Source organism: Falco naumanni, chromosome 6 (genome assembly GCF_017639655.2).
Source record: "Falco naumanni isolate bFalNau1 chromosome 6, bFalNau1.pat, whole genome shotgun sequence".
NCBI classification, from domain to species: Eukaryota; Metazoa; Chordata; class Aves; order Falconiformes; family Falconidae; genus Falco; species Falco naumanni.
Genome location: NC_054059.1, coordinates 75,981,461 through 76,005,576, shown reverse-complemented (window position 1 = coordinate 76,005,576; position 24,116 = coordinate 75,981,461). Strand labels below are relative to the sequence as shown.

The window sequence follows — 24,116 nt, the reverse complement described above, 5'->3', positions numbered from 1 at the left end:
TATAAAATGCCCAACAAATGATTCAAGATGTACAGGAGAGATCCATCCCTTTGAAGGGACATCTGGAGACCAGACCAGCTACCCCACGAGCCACCTGTGCCACTAGGCACCACAGGCTTTCAGGTCATGTCTAAGGGTCAAAAAAAGGCAGTCTGTCTTCCAGGCACTCTCCAAACGCTCCCTGCTTCTGCGAGCATTCAAGAGTTTAGGAATAATTGCAAATACATTGCAAACGCTCAGATGCAGGCGTTAGGGACACGGTCAGGAAGGGCTGTCTGAGAGCCAGGAAGCAGGACAGTTCATGGCTCTAAGAAATGTCAAACACCCCTTCATACTTCTGGAAGCTTGAAAATCTTACATGAACTCTTTATAAAATCAACTTCCACCGGGTAATAGTGAGGTTATTCAATATAAAAAGACCTGAAAAGGAAGATGGGTCGCTTTGGATGTTTAAGCTGAAGTTACGGGAAATAAGCTGACACAAACATAGAGCTATGTGGCAGACAGCAGGAAATAAACAGCCTGCCAAGCAAAGAAGAGACAATGAGATGGCAATGCTTGACACCAGGCATGTTCCTCCCTCCCTCATACTAGTCAAGCTTCACATGCTTATTCCATCTCCAGGGGACAAGTCTGGTCTGTGCTCTACCTGGTTTGGCTGGGGTGGAGGACATACAGGTCAAGAGTAACTCCTAGCACAGAAAAAGGCATTCCTGAAAACTAGGTCAACCCCTAGATCTAGAAAAAGGATTAACAGGGGCTGTTTTAAAAACACTTAATTCTGTGGAGCAAATCTTGTCCCCCTCCAATGTAGACAGGGAATTTGGCGGGACCGCTCACCTTTTTGAATGCTTGTTGAACAGTCCAGCCTACCTTGCACACACCAGGTGGCCAGGTTGTAACTCTACGCACAGAACCTGCATTAGCTCCGAGTACCAGGATGAGATGCCCCATTCCCCAAGCTCTAAGTGTCCATTCCCCATCAGCTATATTAAGGAATCTATGTTGCCAAGCCCTTCAAAGGAACTCGTCAGAAAGGAAAATTGCAATATCCCCTTTCTCCCTTCTAGCTTCACTGGAAAGAAGATTTAGAAGAACTTCTCTCGGTTTCCATCTGTGGATTTAAAGGAACAGGGTATATACCCTCCCATTTTCTGTGCTTTTAGTAATTTAAAGATTTGCATTACTAAATGAGACTATTTAAAAGGTCTCTCAGTGGGGAAAATGGATGGGAGAGAGCTTTAAACAGAAAGTAATGAAAGAAAAGGTCTTACCACTGATTCTCTCATCTTTTCTGGGAGTGGATCTGCTGATGAATCTTCAAATCGTTGACGTAGATAGTGAGGGACATATTTGCACTGAATAAGGGACCTGTAAAAAAAAAATCCTAGTTAGGATAATTTTGAACATGTCTAACAGATACAAATATTCCTGGGGGGCTGAGGAGGAGGAACAGCCCGATTTCCTTCCTCACATATGCAGCAGCTATCTTATCTCTGTATAGCTGAAGATTGACACAAACCAGCTCCACCTGTGATCAGGGCAGAGCTTCCTCATCAAAACATTAAGGAGTCCCAGCAGTCCAATCAATATGACTCAGGCATAAGCAGAGAGGGAACTGTTGCATTCATGCCTTTTATTAATGTTTTAGCTAAGCTGAAACCAATATGGGAGCTGTTCAGACCCATGTTAAAAAGGCCAAAGAAGTTATTTCTGTATAAATTGTATATTAATCCTTAGCTCAAGATTTATGTGATACCTCTTCCTCCATCTTGAAGTTTATGCCACAAGCCATCCTTTAAATACTGCTTCCAAGCTCCTTAACTTCCTTTAATTAAGTTCAGAGCTGTTTAAAAATGATCTTAAAACTTTTTTGTGAAGGATTATTCATTTTTATCATGATTGCACAATAAACATTTGATGCTGTTTTAACATTAAGATATTTCACAACCACTTCAGCTGCTGAAGCTTTGATTAAGAACATAAAGAAATCAGTAGCTAGCTTTAGAAGTTAAAATGGATTTAATGGTGTAAGAATACTGCCTTAAAAATTTTAAGGAAAGCCAAGTTTCTGTTTTATTAAAGAAATTAATGAACTGGTGTGTCCTTCCTGGGGAGTGGGAGAAAAGAATACATTTAAATTACTTCAAAATTGGAAGAGCTCACACTTCCATGCTGATTTGCAATTTACCTGTGTATATTTTACTCCAAGGCTAAACAAATCTCCCTAATACAGCAAGCAGCTTCACTTCCTTCCATACTGTAATGGTCGATGAACTACACACCACCTACACAAAGCTCGATCCAGGTCTAATTGACATCAGTGCTAGACACAGTAGGCTTTGGGTAAAGTTAATGGCAGTAGATATAAGCAGGTCTTGTTGCTTTGCCACATCAGAACCTAGTGATGTATAAATACCAGATTTCCTGAATCTTCTGAATGGTAAAGAAGGAATTTCTCAACTCTTCATAAGATTTACCAGGATGCCAATTTTCTGCTAATCCTTTCCTTTCTCCTCAGAATTCTTTTCCTTTTCCCAAGTTTCCCTCCTCAAATACAATCTTGAATGGCCTAAAAAGCCCTTCACTTTCCCCTTCTCTCTCCTGCATTAGAACTGTGCATCCAGTCACCCTGACTTACCATATGCTTACTACAACCTTCACACACTAAAGAGCCTCACCTCAAGGCACACACAACACACCTCATGAATCAAAGGAGAGAGCCTGTGGGTCTCCCCACAGCCCCTCTGCGCTGGTCTAGGGTACGACTGAGGTGTCTGTGAAGCAGGATCCCACATGGCACGGTGATACCAGCTGCGCAAAACCCACTGGCTCGCTTAATCCCAAAGCCACATACTTAGATACCCAACTGCTTGTGGACCACCACAGCTCCCATAATGGCCATATAGCACAGTTCCCACACGGGAAAACTCACATTTGCCACCCCTGAGCTATGGATCTACGGACTCTCTCATGTCACTGCAACATGCAGATCACAGCGTTGGGTCTTCTCCCTGGATCTCCCTTGTTTGCAATGTCAGCTCTTGATATACACTACCTTTCCTCAGCTACTTCTAGCAGACTGTGTCAGAGAAGAAAAGGAAGGAATTAATCTCAAACAGAGAGGCATATCCTGCTGACAGGGACCCTCAGCAAGAGCTGGAATTGAGCCATCTCCCCAGTACATCAAATGTCCTTTCTCCTTGCCACAGCGCACATTCTGCAACTCCAGTACCCTGAGCAACCCCTCAAATAAATCATTATTCTCCAACACGGCAAGCACACAATTTCCCAGAGGGTGAAATCTGCTTCAGAGAATTTGGATAGTGTTGTTCAAAGAGCACCAGCCCTACCAGCAATCTGACCGCAGCACTTCATTTATTTCCAGGACTGACACCAACCAGGCAAATGTGGCAAGGAATTTCCACCTCACCACAGTACTTTTCAGAAGACAGTCCCCGTGGTTCTGAAACCCAGGCATCCCTCTGGTTGAGTGCTGTATGGAGTAATCAGTAAATAACATTTACAGGCAACTTACATCAGTACAGATGGGTCACTGCTTTGTCTGCTGAGGTGATAAGAAAGTGCAACTAGCAGACCACAGAAAGCAGAGAACAGTGCTGGAATGTGTTGTGCATCCCAGGGCTCCTGAACAGAAGGGCAGAAAGCAAAATATTTGTAAGTTAGGAATGCAGAACTTAAATAATAATAAAAAAAAATCAATTAAGTAGGCTAAGCCATACATGCAGTGTTAAATGCAGAGCATCTAAATCTGTACACCATCTACCAAGGATTGAAAATCCTTTTTTCATATCAAAGTCTACTATTGTGAAAAAAGACTGCAATTAGAGGCATGTTTTGTGATCACATTATGTAATTCCTCTATAATCAGCAATTAGCCAGGAAACCAGATGAAAGGCAGGTTTTCTTTCCTCTTTAATGAAACACTAGAGGCAAATTCTCATTAAAATGAGATGCGAGTGAAATGAACTGCACTGTATTTGTCTAAACTCTAAACTGATACTTAGTTACTTGATCTGTGGCCAGACTGCATGCAACAAATGCCAATGTCACCTACATAAGGCACCACGCTACCATTCTGGCCCCTCACTCTCGAATCTTTCTGCTCCTTTGTACTCTGCATCCAGGCCCTCCTGGATGGCAATTTACACTCATCAGCACACTCCAGGTGTAACCAAGATGAAAAACTGTCTCTGGGTGACTTAAATACCTATAATTGGCTAGAAATAATAAGAAAAAGAACATGAAGCTTAAGGAACGCTTATCAAGACAAGCTTCATCTGTGGAGTCCTCAGCTACAAATTGGGGATCCTAAGACATACTCGCAAGTCCTGGCTGTAAAAGGACACGGATTTTGGCTGTGAATGATACAGAAACTTGGTGGATCAGATCCATAGCCATTTCACTTACTAGACTTGTTCAATGCCTCCACACAACTTCTACCTGATGAACTGAACATGAGGTCACCAGATTCTGCCATCAGAGAACTTTTTGGGTAGGTTTTTGAGAAACAGTGCTTGTAGGATCTTTAAGCTAGCACAAACAAGGCATCTTCTGCACCACATCTTTTGCTTGAAAACCTTCACAATTTGTACAGGGCCAATATTTTCACAGAATAAAGTAGGTTTATTAGTCTTATTTTGCCCAGTGCTAAGTGTGTTTTCTTGGCAAAGCTGACTCACATTAAGAAACACTCAATTTCTTTCAGGCGCAATGAATACCTGAGTAAGACAAACTGATTTTCTTTTAAGGGACAAACATCCAACCCACTGCAACACGAGGTTTCTTTGGAACTTAAGCCTGAAAATCTCATTATCCTAAGAGCAGTATCACAGAAGTGAAATTTTAATACCCAGAATCACCTTCCCCTCATCATACTGAACACCGCAAAGATGAAAGACGGAAGCACCTAGTTCTATCAAACAATCCTCCTCAAAACAGTCATTACAAACAAAGGAGAGATTTACACAGTATTACTGGAAGAATCTAGCACCATTTGTTTGACAAGTTAAACTCTGCCATCCAATTCCACACTTCATTTCATTGTTCCCAGTTTTGGGGCCAAACAATTTTTGCGTTAGCTTTTCCCACGCTTAGTTTCAGGTCAGAAATGCATATTCTTCAAAACACTCAAGGAAACTAACCGAAGCCAACATGTTCTGAAAATGGCTGAATCACAGCCTACCCAAATATCCGTGGCATTCCCAAGGAAATACAACCATGTACAGATCCATGTGGCAGCTCCTAGTGCAGGACTGTCCCTTTGCCCTGCAACTTCTTTCAAAAGCAAAATCCTGCAAAGAGCCCAGCAATATCCCTGGTATTGAAATGTGTCAGGAGCCAATTTGAGAAACCATTCTGCCCTCTTTCTGCTGTAAAACTACACATGGCCGGTTCCCCATATTAATGTCTCAGGAACTCTTTACTTCCATCTTTTCTATCTATCGTACACAGCTTCTGCGTCTGGCTTGCCCGTGCTCCAGTTCCAAAGTGTCCCTTTCCCCTCAAAGCTCAGCTGTCAAGGAGCCAGCAAGGCCGGCAGGACAGGCATCGATATTTGCTATGTGCCTAGAAAGCAGGATTATCCAGAATAATGCTGCACAATGGTGTACCAAAACAGGAGAATGAACAAAGGTGTCATTTCTCCGACATCAGTGTGATATAACCTGCTCCATTTTGTCATTTTCCTCCCCTACTAATGATTCCTGGTAGAGCTTTAAATTAAAAAGATGAAAAAAACAATATAGCTGATAATTGGGCAATGATTCTTCTCAGTGGGAAAACAGGAATGACAGGTTTTAGTCTTGGAAGCTGGTATTATCTGTCATGCTAGACAGGGAGTTTGACTTCCTACTTTACCTCATTTGATTGAGGTGACATGTAGTGCTTTCATATACAGTTTTGACTTTGATGCAGACACTCACGTAGCCATTTTTAAAACAAGTGAAATGGACTTACAGGGTTAAGGATGAAAGTGATGAGTTACAACAGACCCAGTAGTGGGGGGTGTGCGTGTTCCATTCCAACCACAGAATCGCCTAATCCCAAAACAATCCACTAAAAAGGAAGATAAAGGTGACTTTGAACTTACAAGCCTTTTACCACTGGTGGAGGTAGGGAGGCAAATGTATTTTTTAAAAGTGGTGATATTAGTTTTCTGTCTTACATTATTTATATTTTTCGCTTCTTTCTTCCCTTAAAAAAAAATACGCGTGTAGCACACTTAGCTTTCAAAGATAGGCTCAAATAAATCATATGTCCTACTCCAGAGACAAACAGTGCTCTGAACGGAGAACCATTTGTGGTAAGTAGAAATTCTTGTTACTTTTTTTTTTCCCTTTTCTTTTTTCTTTTCTTTTTTTTTTTTTTTCTTTCTTTCTTCCCCCCCCCCTCCCCCCAGAATATTCCTTGCAACTCAACAAAGACTTTGCAGATTGCTGCAGCATTAGCATCGTTGAAGGTGAAGGCGTTACCATGGTGGCTGGCTTTTTAAATATGGAGACAAACTCCAGTTGTTCTTCACTATGCACGCACCCGTGATTTTCCACTCTCTTATGATTTCATCATTATTCATAGAATGGTTGGGGTTGGAAAGGACCCTTAAAAGTCATCTAGGTCACCCCCCTGCAAATCAACCAGTCTTTCTTTGGTCTTTCTCCTTAGCTCTACAACCCACCTTTAGCATGGTTCTGTGCTATTGCTCCTATCAAACAATACGCAGGACAGCCGTTGACAGCCAGCCATTCTGAATGCGTGATAGTAAATTGAAAGAAAAACTATCATCCTATTTCTGAACTTATAAAATACTTTCTGATTGAGATTGCAAAAGGGAATACTCCCTGTGCCCTCAAAGGCATGAGAAAACGTTGGCAATAACTTGTTCTCGACAAAGTTATCTAATAAGCTTAGCTATATTGCCATGGATACTTGTTTTCAGTGAACACTAGCAACCAGGAAATGTGAAGTACTCCAGAGCCTTACATTACACTGGTTAGACACAAATTCCAGGGAGAGAAGGCCACCAGCCTTACCTTCCCATCATCCACGGGGGGGGGAAGTTACTTTCCCAGGAGAGCTCCAAAAACTTGACAAATTATAAGCTACCAGAATACAGATATCACTGCCCATTCTGAGCAAAGTTTTGTCTGTTTCTCTGCACTCCCAGCTGCTATTCCAGCTGTGACCACATTTTTCAGCGCTGAAATTTAAAATCCCTAAGGCTGGGACTGATGCAGGGGCGAGCACGTGTGTGTGCACAGCACCTTACACAATAAAGTCCTGGTCTGTGACTAGGATTCCTCGTCTGGAGAGCAAGGTGAGCAACAACTTCAGGCAGGGGCATGGACACTCATGGTTCACATTATGCTGAAGTTTATCCTAAACAAGAAGCGCAGATTTCTACATTCCTGTACAGTGACATATTTCTATAAGAGTAACCCTGGACCGTATCAGATTCTGCAGGCATAATTTACTTTTTCTGTTATATCTGGACAACAAGTTCTCATGATACACAGAAAATGAAGAGCCTAACTATTGAAGTTATGTCTAAAGTGTGAGTCTGACTATGGCTGCAAACATCGCTCACTGAAATGCACCATATCTGACAATTCTCTCCAAAATTAATGCTCCTAACAGCCCTTGCTTGAACCTCAGGGGTCTCTAAATTGGAAAGTACATAAAATTAATGAGCCTTGTCTTCAAGACCTCCAACAGGGCTGGAAGCATTTTATGCGGTAGAAACAAAGCTGTCTAATAACCCTGTATCTCTATTTTTGGTCACTTACACATCCGGGAATTCTGTCTATACACATGGGCCTATTCAGTGCTGTTTAGAAATTTATTTGAGCAGTCCTAGCAGACTGAGGGAGATGTATGCTTGCAATTCCTTCCCATTATAAAACCCTAAGACAAATATTTCAAACTTATTAGTACACAGATGAAGCCTGTGTCCTTGAAAACAGGAATCAAGAAGCATTGTTATTCTGACTAATGAGTTTAAAACTCATTAAACAACAAAGCAAACGACATCAATGTGAGCTGAGAATGGTTTAAAATACACACAGGATTTTTAGTAACTGCCCATTGAAGCAATAAGTAAGTTACCAGAAAATACTTTCTTCAGGTATAAGGTAATGGAAACTACACAACTTTAGTTTTAAAAAAAATGTACAGAGCTGGAGGAGGTAGCTCCGCTGCATATGAACACATTCATATCAGTTTAATTTTTCTGATCCAAGTCCAAAATCTGAGATTTTTTCCAGCTGATTAAGATAAACCACAATTTCCTTAAGCAGTTTTTAAAAAAAAAACAACAAAACAAAACAAACCACAACAAATCCCCCCCAACAACAACAAAAAAGCTGGAAGACAAATAACTAACTGGTTCTGGTTAAGTTTCAAATCCAAACCAGCTGACGGGAACAGAAGGCAGAAGAGAAGGACTGACTGATTCCAGAAACCTTCAGGGATGTGCTCTTCTGCCCCACAGCAAAACACTGATGTGTTGGAATGCTAAAGACTGATATCAAGATGGCTAAATTCCAGACCGAGTATTTGTGGAAAAAGTAGGAGGGCATACATGACTTTTTTTAAGTATCTGTTAAATATTTGGGCACAGACCACAAAACAGATGGAGCTGGAGACAAAAATCAGCACATCAGGCAATTCCAGTCAAGTGAAAAAGATGGCACAGAAGTTCCTGTGTCTCCAATCTGATGAATGTAGTATCTGAAAATAAAAACACCTCCTCCAGCAAAAAGAGATAACCCTTTCATATATCAAAGCTAAGGCAGCTATTAGAGCTGCCAATTTCTGTTCAAGAGTACAGGACTGAAGCTGAGATCAGAAACAAAGCCAGGCTGAAGTGAACGCAGATAATTTTAAACTAAACTCAGTTACCCAATAGCTTCCAAAAAGTAGCAAGCTGAAAAATCACTGCTATTAGATGTAACAATCCAAGGAATGAGCAAAAGAGGTGATAAAACCATGTTTAGGATTTAGACTTTTTATTAAACAGAACTAAATTAATGTTCACAGAGGACCTGGAAAGAAGTGAAATAAGGAATGGTGATATCATTAAACAGAGGCCTGGGAGATAAAGAAAATCTCAAAGCAAGCAGAAGAAACTCAGCTCTTTGCACTTTAGAAGCTAAGACATTTATCTTCTGTCTTGTCTGAAATCAGGTTCACAGTACTGTACGTAAGGCTGGATAAGCAGCTGGCGTCATATCACTCATGACAGGGATGTGTCATGGGATAAGATGTATGAAGAGATGCTTTACAGCACCTGAAAGCTGTAGCTAAATTACCTTTGCAACACTGGGATAACATGAGTGTAAAACAAAAATTTATCCAGGTGACTCCACATTGTCACCAGAGGGAACGACTTGTGTTCACCAGCTGTGTCAGACAACAACCCGAACACCTGCTCCGCTCACAATACGCTCCTTTGACTGACAACAGGGACAAACAGTGTCCTGTCCATCAGTCCTCAAGGCCTCAAACACACGGAAGGAGACCTGGAATTCCAGCTATTTTATGTTTGGGGGTTTTCTGGAGAAATTATCTGTTACAATTTTAGATGCAATAATACTCTGTACTTCCCTACTGTGAGCAATTTGGAGTTTTCTTTTTTCTTTTTCGATTGGACAGCTTTAAACAAAAAGAAAACTGATCAGTCCAGCACCAGCACCACCAGAGGAGGTCCCGACAAACCGCAGGTCCACAGCTCCTCCACACAAACATCAAGCAAGGGCAAAGCTGCAGAGAAGCGCTCTGAGGACGGGAGCCACTGGGCCACAGCAGGTGGGACCCCTTTGCTTCTCAGTCACCTCCGAACAACACGCCCCTCGTCTTCCTCCAAGCATCCCAGTCACACACCTTGAACACAGGTCTCCTCATCACACAATGAGTTTGTGCCTGGCCTTGAAACAGAGTTAGCTGTGTGGAAAGCGCATGTTTGGTCACCTGAGAGCCCGTCTCTGCCAGGTGAGCAGCCCCTCCCCAGGACACATCCCACGCTTCTGATCAACTCCGGTGATGGGACAGGTAAGCAGCTCTGCCACATGATCCAACCTGCGCACTCACTGTTCGCACAAGAGCAGAGATCTGCCATCCTCTTTTAGGCGATACATGCATTTTAGCCATGAGAGAGAAGCATTTCTGGTCATGTGATGGCAAAGATGCTGCAGGGTCATTCAGAAAAAGAGTGGCAGGGCCACGTGAACTTGTTGGGCACGCCAAATTTTGTCTGCAGATCACAGGATGAACTCTCAATCCAAAATACTGTATCATAATTTTCTTCAGGCAACTTATCTGAATAAAAATCAATGACAATCATTAAGTTAAAGTAATGCTACATCTGTACCGCTGCTGCTTTTTCACAGAGACTCTCAGTTGGTTTTGTACAACGTAATCCAACAGCAAAATCAGTCTGGGCAAGGCACAGGATTAAAGCACAGGCATATCTGTCTGTCTCAATGCCCAGAGTTTGTATTTGCATGCTGAAAGTTACCTTGAGTACTTACACTGTTTTGAAACATGCCCGAAACAATTGCTCAATTCTTACTTTTTTTTTTTTTTTTTTAAATTGGGAGCTCTAGAGCAAAGAATTAATTGCTGTGAATTTGCTATTCTAAAATAATCTCCAAATCTGACTGCAGCTAAATCAAACTATTGTACATACAACTGTTTCTGTTCTAAATATGAATAAGAAAAACTCACTTAAGAACACATTATAAAATGAACACCATTTATTTTTTTAAAAAAAGAAAACTATGTGGTACATTAATTATTATTCTAATGAACTTCTTCATGGATAATATCTTTCCTTTTGGAATAATTACCATACATAGAGAAACCAGGCTAGAGTATTTCATCTGGCAAGACAGTAATTAGAACACAAGAACCACTTAAGGAAGGAGAGGCTCAAGCCTGATACCGCTGGAATGGGCCTTCAGCCTGGGCATTTGATGTGAGCAATTGTTCACCAGCAAAAAGCACCCAACCACTTAAGAGATCCATTCTCCTCTGCTATTTATTTCAGGAAATAGAACTCTGCTAGTTACACCTGCTGAGCTATAAGATGTTCTGCCAATAAACAGAGTTCACGTTCGAGGATGCTACATTTCAGCCAAGAAATAAGCTTTGCAACCCAGAAATCCTGCACTAGAGTTTATCATGTTTCCCTGCCTTGAACCTTTTTGATTGTGACGATTTTTTCATCTCCATAAATGCTGAAAATTTTGCTCCGTTAGTTTGGCAAACTGACTAAAAGCGAAAAGAGTAAAATAAAATTAAAAAGAATAAAGAATAGCAGTAAAGTACAAGTGTGGAAGAGATGCCACTTCTATCTTAAGGAAATCCATGTACTTAACACCATTGTGCAAACACCTCAATGACATAGACCACAGCATCTGTTCAGTTTTGAGTTAAACTGTGATTTCTAGTGCACCAAAAATCGAAACTTTCCCTTGATTAGGATCAGAAGTTGTTGCTCACTACATATCAAAAAAGTCCTAGTTTCTTACAGGGGTATTAGACTGGCTTTCACACTGGTCCCTATTAAGGATCAGATTCTTCTCTTACACTTAAGCCAATTCCTACTCCTTCTCCACCAATCAAAGAATCATTCTTTTGCAATGTTGAAGACAACAGCCCAAAAGGAAAAAAATCTCTGGACTTGACTGAAGAACAAGGAGGGTTAACACAAGTGCTTACTTCATTACTTCTGGAAGAAAAAAAATGTATGAAATTTTAAGCACCCCAGCAGACTGAGATTATGAGCTGAAGCAAGTGGAATCATCTTTACATGCTTTAAATTAACCTCCTCAGAAGTGCCTTCACAAGAACAGTGCCATAAAAATTCAAATTAACTGTAATTTCTGTGTGAACAGAAAGTCTGCACTTAATATTGGTAATTTAGAACAGATATCTTGTAAATCTTTCACAGCACTCTACAACTTCAGGGTAGTGTTAAAAGCATATTTCTAAGCAGTTTGAAGTCTAATCCACAAGGAGACTGCTTATCTACAAAGCCCCCTGCAAGGTGTAATTTGAAGTATTATGCTGAGACAAGAATATTGTAAGAGGCTTTTCTTTAATACTGTTTACAAAACTATTTTTTAAAGTATCCATCACACAACTTCCCTACCCTCAACTAGAGAATCACCCTCTACTAACCTTAGGGGGGGAAAAAAAAAGATAATTTCCCCAGATATTTGCCCATTGAATGCAATTCCTTCCTTCCATACAGCTCCCTCCATTTTTCTCATTGTTTGTGCCCCCATTACAGCTTTTCTCACTCTGCTCATCCTTACAGAGAACCACCTTCTCTACTTCAGATGCCAGTTCCCAAATCATTAATACAGCCGGAAAATGGTAGCAGGAACACTAGCTACTTGAGGAAACCGCATAAGAAGCAGTTAAGCTTTTTTTTAGCATCACATAGCTGGGTCAAATCAAACCCCTATAACTGATACACTGGGTGAGCCTGGCAACAGGGACTACGCCACATGTTCAAAGGTGTTTAAAGTGTCTTAATGTAGCACCGCACAGGGGCTGAGTTGCCATAATTCATTGTGTATGGGCTCAAAGCCTTCCAGGGGCAAGACGAAATGGTGGCTTAACACATTCTACTTTACTGTTGGGAGTGGTTAAGAACACATGCACAGCCAGCTCTGATCACCTGTGAGACCGTTAAGGCATTATAATCGACCTTTTTTGATTTAAGGCTCCTATTCAAAATTTTAAGTGGAAAATTAAAAGCCATTACAGAAATGCTTATGTTCCTTAAAGAATTCCCCTGAAGAAATGTCTGATCACCCCTCTCATCCGTGTAAATCACCAGACTGGGTGTTCACATGATCCATCCTTGGCTGTTGTAAAATCTCATACTGGGATCTGTGCGGGTGCTATGCGTGCGCAGCACCACAAAGCATCCTCTCACGTATGCCCACAAGGTGTCAAAAGCAGCTTGTAAATCACTGCACGTCCTGGTGCACCCCTGCATGGGCACTGACAGCATCCAGCCTGTAATGAAACGCTGTCAAAAGACTGTCCCTTACAGGATCAGTTTTATCACAAGTCTAAGATGAAATTCTGCTCTTGCTGTGGTCACTAGGAATTTTGCAGCAGATTTGAAGGCAGCCAACATTTCATTGCTGTTTTTTAAACGGAACAAAAAATGCAGAGAATACATACATTAACTGGAAAAAAAATAATAAAAAAAAAATTAAGAAATTTAATAAAGCTTTAGATTGAATATGGCTCAAAATGCAGCATCTGCCAAAAAAACCCCTAAAGTGTGCATCACTGGGAAGGGTACTGAGAACAAGTCAGCAAGTCATTTTCCCAGCTTATGGAGCCGTGGCACACCCACATCCTGAGCACCATACACAATTTACTCTCCATATCTGAAGGTCATCTGAAAGAGTAAGAGAAGGCACAGAGTAGGATGACTAACGTAGCTACTCCTGAGAAGAGCAGCTGTTTTACAAGGAGACACTAGACAGGCTGGGACTCTTCAGTTTAAAGAGAAGATGGCTGGGGGGGCTTATGCCTGATGCCTACAAAACTGCAAAGGCAGGAGATACAGTGAATGCACAACAGTTCTTCCACAAATCCTGCAATACTAGGCATAGGAAAGACTTGGTGAAATCAGCAGAGGCGTCTAAAACCAATGAAGGACAGCACTGCTTTGCACAGAGCACAGCGAACATCTGGCATTAGTTGCACAAAGATGTGGAGAAAGACCAGACCAGCACATTCAGGGACTCACAAATTCATAGACAAGTCCACGATACCAAACGAAATAAGCAGGGACATTGTCTCCAACATCCCTAATCCAACAACTGTGGACACCAGTGGAATATTAGGGAAAAGAGCGGCAGTCACCTGATTTGCATTAAATTCTTAAATTGCATTTCCCTGTGGATGCAGACACATTACTGGATTAGATGGTCCACCAGTCTGCCCATTTAAGTTCTTAGGCACACTGTTAGGAAGCAACAACAAAATCCTTTATTATTTTTTTTCCTTCAGAAATATGGACCTTATTAGGAATTTCGACCAAATTCAGCCTGGCTTATACAGATCAATAGGAGCTGCACGTTTTTAAGCCAGGGCTGCTCTTAGTCTTTGAAGGGGAAATCCAACAGATCATTTCAGACTGACACATGTAAGAGGCAAACTGTCACCGATATTAGACATAGGTTTACTCCAGAATTTCTACCACAGTTTCAATTTATTTCAGTGTAGCTAACAGACAGAACTTGAAGTATGGCTTGTAAAGCTTATCTTGATAAACAACAATGACAACATAGCACCAAACAATGCTGGTCTCCCCTAGATTATATGAATTTTGAGCTTGAAATTTTGAATTTTTGCAGCGTTGTTTTTCTGGCTTACCTTCACTGCACTGAAGCAGAAAGCATACAGGACAATCAGAACAACAAAGCTTCGGGAAATGCTGTATAATGCAGATACCAACCCAGCAGCAGCTGAAATAGAGACACTAAATGTCAGTTGATTTCTTCCTAAATGAGAACATGCAACCAAAAGAAAAAAAATGAAACAGCTCTTGCACGAGGAGAGGTACAGAGGTGAAATCAGGGATTGCAAAGCTGGTTGAAGCCCCAAATAAGCTCACAAAACTGTTTACAGCTACGGCTGAAAGCCCAATACCACTATACTCCATGTGTTCTCCATTGACCTCAGGTCCCACACTATTACTTTTTGTACTGAACACTGTTTTGCCAAAACATCAGTTTGACTCTTCACATTGCTACGAAGGAGGGATGAAGTGATCTACAAAACTGGCAATCTTCTAGTCAAACTCCATGTGGAGTTTTCCTCCTTCCCTTTGCTCCTAAGACACAGGCTCTGGTATCATCCAAAAGCATCCTAACTTGCTTGGTCAACCATGATTTGCATCATATTAAGATACATGAATGAAATTAAACGGAGACAGAAGGATGCCAGCTGATCTCTTGCTATAACCTCCTTTGAGACCTTCCAGAAGCAGGGTAGGCAAAGCTGTCAGCAAGAATGAGTTCAGCAGTCTCAACAAAGGAGACACAGGAGCTGCAAAACCATACTCTTATTGGGGCTCAACATACACTGGAATCTTTATTATTGACAGGACACATTATTTCCTCCAGGTTTGCTATGGTATTTACGAGACAAAAAGCAAAGAACACACCTATAATCTCTACTAGTTTTAACCACTTGCCAAGGCTACGTCTACAGTAGCAAGCAGAATGATGCACTAAGCGTGAGTCTGTGGAATTAAAAGTGCTGAGGATGTCACATCCATGATATACGTGTTTGAGATGCCTTACTGCAGACTGTCTCTAGTCTGGTCCCACAGACTGTACGCTCATTAGTGTTTGGAGTGCAAGAGGTGCACCCTTACAGTGCACCTTTCTTCTAAGCTTCATCCAAATGGAATCCAGTTTGCTTATTCTGACATCATTCCATGATGCAAAACAACATGTAGTAAGTGGGAGCAAGGAGGAGGTTTGTTTCTGATTGGAACTAAGATGACAGTGCATCCCAGTCTTCTCTGTTACTTAAGCTATAATGAAAAACACAACCCACCACTACCAACAACAAAGATGCATCATCTCTCGTGGGCCTTGCTTTACCTCTGACTGAAACAACACCAAAAATATCCCACATTCAATATCTTGTGAACATGCTCTACTATAGAACAATGCAAACGTTTTTTATTTTTACTTTTTAAATGGAGTTTTAACTTAATTATATTTTAAGTTTTTCTTTTTTATAAATACAGTAAAGATTCACATCAGACATGCCAAGAAAAAAACGCTTTGATGTCAACAACATCCTGCAGCCTATAGCACAACTTGTATAGAACTTTTCAAAAGAAAAAAAGAAATCTACTCAAGGGGGTCTTATTAGTATTCACCCCACTGTTATATGAATACCATTAGCTGTTTCAGCTTTAACATGCACTGTGCTTTAAAACATGCAATAATATACTCTAATCCAAGGTTATAAACCCAGAAAGGGATAGCTCAGGCTGCAACTGGCTACTTACCAGAACCGCCAAAAAGCAACATGTCTATTTGCTCCAAAAGATATATACAGAAGGTGTTGATTTGAGGGAAAAGACCAAGAAGAGAAATTGCAGGAAAGCAATATAAAAACACTAAAGAAAAAAAAAAATTATGTTAGAACACAGTCATACATCACAATGTATGGAGAACAGAGAAACATGCATCACACCAGCATAAGAAGACACTGCAATAAATTCTGAAATTACTCAAGCGAGCATACCTTAAACTTAGCATCAGCAATTACACTCCCCTTCTCATGTATTCAAAATAAATTACGTTATTTTGTGTGTAAGAAACGAAAGCTCAGAGGTTAACTTTAAGCTTTATTTTGGATAAAAGCAGTGGCAGAAAAAAATAGCATTACGTAGCCTCCTTACTGCTTCTCAAATACTTCCAAATTTATATTTGTTCTATTTAAAGTACAGAAAGTTTAACTTTGGAACTTCCTCCTTGAATCTGAGATGGTTCAAGCACAGGTATAACAATTCAATATAAACAAACAAAAAATACTTCAATGGCTAGGATCCTAAGTATCTTGGCTATCACAGCATCCTGCTTCTACCAGCAATCAACAGCAGACACTTAAAGCAGCACGCAAAAATGGGACAAACCTATAGTGAAACTTCCCCAGAATATTTCCCCAGCTTCCAGCAGGAAGGGCCTTGACTTTGCAGTAGTGAAAGAACATTAAAAACAGTAAAGAAACTCGGGTCTGACATCTTTACATTTAGAAATCTTTCTAAATAGAAACGCTAATTTAAATGGCTGCTTTACAGTCAGGGAAAAGCAAGAATCATAATTCAGGTAATGGTGCTGCTAGTCCTATGTTCTGTTTGCCTCCAGCCATTCCTCCTTCCCATTCATTTACTCTTAGCTCCACCCTAGAAAATGCTAAGCACAGCTGTCTAGCAAAGCATCTAAACACACACTTGACCCAACTCTCCAATACTGCCCATTTTCAAGGATACATTCACATGTTTAATCATATTCTTACTGCTTTGTTGTACTAGTACCAGAATGTTCTCATGGTGAAGGAGAGGGATGTGTCAGCCGCTCTTCCTCATAAACAAGTATGTATTTGCTAGTTTACATTCTAGGAAGACTGCTGTTTCCTCCTATTCATTTTCATAAAAAGTAAATTAAACAAAACACGAGTACAACTTATTCCCCTTCCCACCTCATCAAATTGTAAGAAGGCAACAATAATGTTGAATGCTATTTTCACATTTTACTCCCAACTCCTCTTACTAATGCATCTTGTGCTAAAATAAAGCAATACACCAAGTTTGATCTGACAGCTTTAACTTCATCGTATTACACGCTACTGCTATCTAATGCTGTAAATCTTGCTGAGGAAGCCAAACAGGGGGGAAAAATAACATATCGAAGTGTTAAACACAGACAGAGCTCACTTAAGTACACTGGCATTCACAATGCAGCCTTCATCACGACTTCCTGCCGCTGGCACAAATTATACACACGTAAGAACATGAGGAAACACTGTCTTCTCTATCTTTTACATGCAAATGCCTTTATTAAGCTCCTCTTCCTTTACTACCCTGCTCTTCTTTTAGATATTCCACCAAACCACACCAAGCCAAGCAAGGACCACTCCTGAAGACAGACAATGGCATGGCAGCAAACTGCCCAGCGGGCCATGTGGACTCACCGTGGGATCAACCATCCCAAAAACTCACTGCTGAAACTCACAGGAGATCTTGTTCCTCCTGCAAAGGACCCACAGATCTGCTAGGACTCATCTTAGCCTACTGACTTACAGTCCAAATGACTGCCTTTGTTGTAGCAACCTCTGAAAAAGCTGAGTAAGAGCAGGGGAGGGAAGGACAAGACCAGATATGTCCTGTCAGGACACCAAAATATATAGGGGTGAATGTAAACAAGGAGAGAAAAGTTGGTTGACAAAAGCAATGTCCTCACCTCACCCTCTCTCCATTAATAACTTGAATAATCCTAACAACTTCTTTAGCTAAGGTAGCTTTGTTTATCTCATCCTCCACAAAGGAGCATGCCAGAGATGAAAATAAACAGTTGTCACTTACAAAAGGATTGAGTTTAGGAGCGGTAGTGTCCCTTGTGGGAAGCAGACAATAAAAGTAATTGATTAATCAGCTGGAATTACATTATGAATTCCAGAGACAATTTGTACACGCATCACAATTTTTCATACAGAACAACAATTTTAAGAGCTGGACCACTATGATATGTTTATGTGAGCTGCTGGCTTTAACGCTGCAGATCAAAGGTTTCCTCTAAATGAGTAGCCACCAGATAAGTGTAGAAAGGAAACACAAATTTTGACTTTGGAAACTTTGGGTCTTTTGAGAAATGCAGAATAGTAGCTCAGTGGCAATGTCACTGCAAACCTTTTAGAAGTCTACAGAATTATACTTTTTTTTTTTTTAAAAAAAAGGTATCCCCGCATACCAGTCCATTTGTTGTGTAATAATAGATACCTTTTCCACAGGTTAAAAACAAAACAAAAGAAGTTTTATTTCAGTGAGAAACAGTATTTTTGTTCTTCCCCTCCTGAACGTAGCAAAGGATAACATTCAGAGAGGCTCTCTTCCCCTGGCGGAAGCTCAGTCGCTGCTGAAAGGAGGCAGAGGACTTGCTATCTCAAAATTTTACCACCACTCGATACTTACTCTTCTGAGACATCTGCCAAATAATTTCACTCACCTGCCTAATGCTTAAATGGTGTCATCACAAAAACTATCATACATTAAGTGTGTAACGACTTTTGTCACTAACCAGAGCCATAGCACATACTGACTGAGGTTGGCTCTGTCTGTGCCCTCGCTTAACACTACGTATGTGAATCTAGCAAAAAAGGTCAATTGAAGTAAGGAATTCAAGATGAAAACCATAGTTAGAATGAATTAAGGCCACGATCCCCCAACTAATATAAATCAATAGCAGAATCACCATCAATTTAAAATAAAATAGAATCAGATCCTAAACAGATTGCTTGCAAAGAAATGGTCCTGTTAAAAAACACATTTCTTAAGTAATTAGGTTATACATCTACACATTTCCATTGATTTTCTTTTATAACCTCGTTTCAAGACTTTTATCATAGTATACTATGCAGCATCACATTAGTTCCTTGGTAAGGGCCTTCTATGATTTCCATCACTTCAGCTTCTTTCCATAGCAAACACCTGAAAAAGAAGACTTTTCCTTTCCTTGGTATTTGTAACGTATACCAAAAATGCCTTGATTTCCCAACATACCAATTCTGAATACTACAACTAATTTACTCACAATTTTTATTTTTATACAAATCACAAATTGTAGTATTCAGAAATCCAAAAGTCATCGTACGATGACAAACCAATAGACAGGAAAAATACCTAGCAAAACTGCAAAACACTTTATGGGTATGCAGTGGGACCAAATTCCCTCCTGATTTTATTGCCCAGAACAATACAACAGGCACTACACCTTCAGTGCCTAAGGGGATCTATACTCAAAGTGCAGCAAGATGCTGGAGGATGCCGGATTGCCATGGCTTACAGAAGTAGCTGCACTGTGAACACTTGCAGGGATTTACAGCAGCCAGAAGGCGGGACTGTCATAGGGGCAAAGCAAGGAACAGCCAAAGCGCAGCATCAAGCATCGCTTGAACAAATACACCTTGGCAAAATAAGACCAGGGGACAAGCAAAGGGAAATGGTTTCTTCTCCCTGTCTCGTTACAACAGACGCCAGCTGGGGGATGAGCCTGTATCTTCTCTCTCCCCCACCCCCTCCAGGCTGTTCCAAGAACCTGCTCTACCATCTCTTTTGAGGCCAGCCAAAATTAGCACGTTCGTAACAACACTTTGTTTTCTTATACTGGTTGCTATAGTTTTTCATTTATCTCTACCCCAAGCATCATTTAAGTTTCTTGTTGAATTATTTATCAGCATTTTTACTGTTCACCTTTGACAGGCAGAGAAAATAAGACGTAAGAAGAAACTTTAATGAGACCAAAGGAAAGTAATGAAAGAAGCTAATGAAAATAAGCGAGATGCAGGTCTTCATTATTCCCCTGTTTCTGATGAGAAGGATGGGGAGTCAATGAACCCATATAAAGGACCAGAAGGCTTTCCTAAAAATAGTGTGCCTTTCGGGCAGTAATAGCCTGACTCCAGTAGAGCAAAAAGCAAGTATAATGGTCACAGGTGAACAAAGACTTTGAAGGTCACACACTGTATCACAAAGTTTCCTCCTCTACTACAGCAGGCTTTCCTGGTTCTGAACTCACAAACCAACAGGTCACCTTTGGTACACTACAACACAGTTCTTGGGAAGTTTTCACAACCTTTACAGTAAACTTCAACTTTCCTGCTTCATATCTATCTGTGTTGCACTACTTGACCTGAGTCCAGCTCAGCACTTGTACCTGTGACACAGCCAGAGCGGCACCACAGTTACGGACTGCAAGTGTGTAACTGGAAGACATTTCCTGATAGAACGGGGTATTCCCAGCTATGGTCACTCCAAATTAGTGCCAAAGGACCATCACTGCCGTTTTGGGGCAATATCTGGATGTCCTCAGCCACCTCAGAACATGGTTCCAGAAGGAAACAGGTTGAAGAGCTACTGTGGAGTGGCCACTCCAGATTAACTCATCACGTGGACAGCAAGATTAAACTAAACCAAGAAAAAGAGTGTTCTTCACAAACGGAAGAACGTCCATCTGAGGACTCGGCATGGATTGGCTTCCAGGCATTACATTTAAAACTTGGCTTATTCTACAGTAACTGCTCCGCATGGACAAGCCCTTACTAAGATTAACTGCATTTCACAGATGATGTCTTTTGCTAATAACATCAGTGACTGTTAGTTTTCTATAGAGACTTTTCTATGAGCCTCATTTCATTAAGAACTCTTTTTACGTGAGGGAAGGTTGCCAGCTGACCCCCGCCTCCCCCACGCCCGTCTTAAGTCATTCCAAATGTTTCTATCAGTTTGACTTAGAGTTGTGCCTCCATAACATGCGTTTGATTGCCAACACGAGAAAACACAGGCTTCCCCGGCTAACGCTTAATTCATTTTTACAGCGCTAAGAAAAAAAATTGACTCACCTATCACATGGTCTCTGGCTGACTGGAGGGATCTAGGCGAAAAGAGCTTCAAGCCATACATTGTATAAACGGGAGGATTTGTGTCTTTAGATCCAGCATCTAGCAGCAAAATAAGGCCACACAGTATACAAAAATACACAGGTCTGCTGTAGGTTATGATTTTATTGTGTCCCTTGGGGAAAAAAAAAAAAAAACAACACAACCACATTTGAATTTTGCATTCATTCTCCTACTGCGTTGCACTGCATTAAACAGGAGAGAAGGTCACAAGTCAGGCAAAGTATTTTAATGACTTACACATACTAATTAATAATAAAAATGTTACAAGGTATTTTATCTTCTCCAGAGGAGACTTTCAAAAGGCACAAAAAGCAGTTACAACTAACTCCAGCAACCACTCACACTTTTGAAAATCTAACCTTTTGGACCTTTCAAAACACACTAATAGCAGAAGTTGTAATTTTCTGTGGAGAAAAAAAATATCAAACTGTCTGAAACTTTCTTTTCAACACAATTTTTTTTCTTTATATTACTTTTTATTTTAATGAATGTCAGCTTCTGGTAGTTAGACTTTTTTTTTTCTTTTTTACTTTATGAAATGTAAGATTTTTAATTGCATCCTGGGAAGTAAAAAAAATCGTAGAGCACCTCCCAGGTACCTTGTGCAGCGTGGAGATTGATTTTTTGCAACAATACAATTTTTTTGTTGATTTGAACCGCTTGACAGCAAATCAGTGTCCCTCCTGGAGGGGGTGACACTCAGCAGCTGTTTGTGGTCTCCCTCTCACGCTGCACTTTGAAATGATGATCCAAAGGAATTAATAAGTGGAAGGATTCTTAAGTCTTTCATACACATCTCTCACCTGACTGATTCGCACTAATCCTACAAAACACTGCTGTGGGGCTGTGGGCCAGGGGGAATAACAGATGTTTAAGAAATAACTTAATAGTTCTCCTGGTAGCAAGCTTAAGGGTAAATAAGACATTTTGAACACTGGTGAGTCAAAAGATTCCTTGAGTGTGAAAAGCCAGGAAAAAAAGTGACAAGGATTTGAGTTTGCCTTGCATAAAGTTGCTGTGAAATTGTTCTTATTTGCAAAATGTAATTTGAGTATAATAAAAGATTGTTTCTTTTTTGAGTCTACTTACTGATTTGAAACAGCGGCCGTATTTGTTTGGCTGCCAGCCAGGCTCGTATGTTAGCATTGCTATTAACTGATCTGTACTCTCTTTTGGGATCAAGCAGTTAACAAGGTGGCAGCTTGCAGGGAACTAGCAGGCTTCTATCGTACCTCACATCCATGGAATATGAATCAAGTCAGACTGGCAAACCCTAGCTGTTTAATCACTTTTAATTTTACTACTGCCATTTGTGTTTGGTTTTGGGTTTTTTGGTTGTTTTTTTTTAAGTAGGACACACCCACCCACGAAACAATCAAAGGAGAATTAGAAAGATAAAAATCTGATTTAAAAAAAAAAATCACTTAAAATATTACTTTCTGCCTGTTTTTAAATGTCAGTTCATTTATCTTAAATACAAGCTGTCCCTTAGGAAAAGAAATCAGTAAATACTGCATCTAAACAACTGCTTAATGATTTATACCCTGATGTGCACTCCAGACCAAGGTCTATTTTATCATGCTGTTATATTCTTCTCTTATCTCTTGAATTACAGAACCCAGGTTGCATCTTTGTGTGGTAATTGTCTGAAGGCAGTTGGGCAAGACAGAGTTGATGACTGGAAGTCCAGAGGTTCAGCTCCACACACCTTTCAGTTCCAAGCAGAACGCTGACATACTCAATTAAGTTTGCAGTGTATATTCAACTCTTAATTCTAAAGTAGTTCACGGTGCGCTGGGTGAAGAACTGGCTGAAGAGCAGAGCTCAAAGGGTTGTAGTGAATGGGGCTACCTCTGGCTGGTGACCGGCCACCGGTGGTGTTCCTCAGGGCTCAGTCCTGGGGCCAGCCCTGCTCAGTGTATTTATCAGCGACCTGGATGCGGGAGCTGAACGGTGCGCACCGTTAGCCAGTTTGCTGGTGATACTAAACTGGGAGGTGCTGCTGACTCTCTTGAGGGACAGGAGGCCTTGCAGAAGGGTCCGGACAGACTGGAGCACTGGGCTGTGACTAACGGGATGAAAGGTAACCAGTCCTGGTGCCGGATTCTGCCCCTCCGACGGCGTAACGCCGGGCACAGGTATGAACTGGGCGAGGAGCGGCTGGGAGCAGCCCAGCAGAAGGGCCCTGGGGTGCTGGGCGGCAGCGGGCTCAGCGCGAGCTGGTGCCAGGAGGGCAGCCCGCGCCCCGGGGGGCACAGCACGGCTGGGGGCAGGGGGCATTGCCCCACCGCCTCCCGCCCCGCTGAAGCCTCGCCTGGGGCGCTGCGAGCGGTTCTGGGCCGCGCAACTGAAGAAGGACGTGAAAGTCCTTGAGCGTGCCCAGGGGAGGAGAGCAAAGCCGGCGCAGGGGCTGGAAGGCACGTCCTGTGGGGAGCGGCCGGGCACTTGGGGCTTGTCTGGCTGGGGGCGAAGGAGGCTGAGGGGTGACCTCACTGCTCCCACGGCTCCCCGAGGGGGGGCTGGAGAGGGGGGTGCGGAGCTCTCCTCCCTGGTACCCAGCGACAGGACGTGTGGGAACAGTTCAAAGCTGCACCAGGGGAGGTTTGGAGTGGACATCAGGATGTTTGTGTGCCGCGAGGGTGGTCAAACACTGGAACGGGCTTCCTAGCGAGGAGGTCGATGCCCCAAGCCTGTCAGCGTTTAAGAGGCCTTTGCACGATGCCCTTAACAACCTGCTGTAACTTGGTCAGCTCTGAATGGGTCAGGCAGTTGGACCAGGTGATCGTTGTAGGTCCCTTCCAACTGAAATAGTCTAGTCTAGTCTAAATACATCATTCTCACCATGCTAACAACGATGCTAGTTA

The 24,116-nt window shown here is 41.5% G+C and overlaps 1 protein-coding gene across 1 annotated transcript in view; it reads right to left on the bottom strand.

Annotated features, from left to right (window-relative positions):
- PCNX2 (pecanex 2) overlaps window positions 1–24,116 on the bottom strand; it is a 159,806-nt gene that overhangs the window by 88,305 nt on the left and 47,385 nt on the right. The window contains exons 13-17 of the mRNA XM_040597716.1: window positions 21,193–21,364; window positions 16,082–16,192; window positions 14,428–14,519; window positions 3,539–3,648; window positions 1,275–1,371 (exon numbers count right to left, since the gene is read on the bottom strand). Coding sequence (XP_040453650.1) covers window positions 1,275–1,371; window positions 3,539–3,648; window positions 14,428–14,519; window positions 16,082–16,192; window positions 21,193–21,364 — 582 coding nt within the window. The remainder of the gene's footprint in view (window positions 1–1,274; window positions 1,372–3,538; window positions 3,649–14,427; window positions 14,520–16,081; window positions 16,193–21,192; window positions 21,365–24,116) is intronic.